The sequence below is a fragment of the Quercus robur genome, chromosome 7 (genome assembly GCF_932294415.1).
Source record: "Quercus robur chromosome 7, dhQueRobu3.1, whole genome shotgun sequence".
NCBI lineage: Eukaryota > Viridiplantae > Streptophyta > Magnoliopsida > Fagales > Fagaceae > Quercus > Quercus robur.
In genome coordinates, this window is record NC_065540.1 from 5660394 (window position 1) to 5661636 (window position 1243).

Genomic DNA, 1243 nt, shown 5'->3' on the forward strand with positions numbered 1-1243 from the left:
TGAACCACGAACTTACTATCCACTCCAAGAAGTGTTCTCACAATCGTCATGACATTATCAATTGAACTTGGTGACTCTCGAGAAGTACCTTCAGACTTATTCTGACATACAGTTATTAATTGACTAATACGATTGTCCAACATTGCAGCTCCTCCTATCTTCTTCTTTTTCTTCTGTGAGGGTATTGATTCACTAGTTCGCTTTTGTCCTAAACTACGTGATTGACTAGTATGTCCTTACTGCAAACTATCAATGTCTAAACTCATGTCATATTGATTATCCTTAAATTCGGAGCTACCATCTGAATTACCAGCACCCTCTTGTGGCATTGTTGGAGGGAGTGTATTTGAAGAAGGGGTCCATGCAGCTACTCCAGTTGCTGCAACATCCCTAAATATTATATTAAGTTGTTCTAGATTCTGTAGACCTTTCTCTCGAAATTTTTTAGCTTTGGGTAATTCCTACAAAATGTAATTTCACTCATATAACAATAATATAAAAAAACTATTTCCAACTAACTACATATTAATAAAATACTCAACTCACTTTCAACTTTCGGTCCCACCAATCATCAGTAGCACGAATCGTTCCCTTCACTGCATCCCAACCTAAACTTGTGTCAAGATTCTTCAATTGTTCCCACACTCTCCAATCACCTTTTAATACATTACATCCCACCTACTTTTTAATTGCTCCCTATCATAATTTTGACTGGTCTCATCACAAAATTTGGTCACTATAGTGGTCCAACCTTCGGTACTAAAGGCAGCACCTCTATTTCTATTCCCAAGTTGAATTTGTTCCACACAAAGGTTACAAAAAGTAGTTGTCCAGCTTGAATTATTATCCCATAATGCTCTAGCCTTTTTTGCCTCGGGGTTAGAAGTTGTGTTTTTACCCATCTATAAAGTTAACCAGTGAGGTTGAAGCATATTAGCAAAACCATAAAAACAAGCCAATGAATAGTTACAATAGAAAAAGGCTTTTCAGAAATAACTGAACATTCCCGGAAATAATAACAAAATCTAAACAAAAATAAGTAGACGGTACTCAATAATTTCCCCAAATCTCTCAATACACATTGTCATCCACAGGCAAAAACAACTAAACAATCCTCCTGCCTATATACAGTACATAAACATTGTCCGCTCTGTTTCAGCTTTTATTATTTAGGAACATGACCAAATTACAAGTTAGAACAACATTGAAATTAGTACCACCTTTGTGGAAACTGGAAAGTTAG

The 1243-nt window shown here is 36.0% G+C and overlaps 1 protein-coding gene across 1 annotated transcript; it reads right to left on the minus strand.

The window, feature by feature from the left end:
* Window positions 1-236: 236 nt before the first annotated feature.
* LOC126690829 (uncharacterized) lies at window positions 237-902 on the minus strand. The gene is made up of 3 exons (XM_050385956.1): window positions 752-902; window positions 547-656; window positions 237-461 (listed from the first exon to the last, which is right to left on the minus strand). Exons 1-3 carry the CDS (start codon window positions 900-902, stop codon window positions 237-239), a joined length of 486 nt encoding a protein of 161 aa, XP_050241913.1.
* Between the last annotated feature and the right edge of the window lie 341 nt (window positions 903-1243).

Excerpts from the sequence above, each read along its gene's own strand:
- LOC126690829 (XM_050385956.1), bottom strand. The coding sequence starts at position 902 with ATGGGTAAAAACACAACTTCTAACCCCGAGGCAAAAAAGGCTAGAGCA. Across the intron at positions 657-751 it reads TGCTGCCTTTAGTACCGAAG|GTGATTGGAGAGTGTGGGAA; the intron begins GTTGGACCACTA and ends ATGTATTAAAAG. Across the intron at positions 462-546 it reads GGTGGGACCGAAAGTTGAAA|GAATTACCCAAAGCTAAAAA; the intron begins GTGAGTTGAGTA and ends TACATTTTGTAG.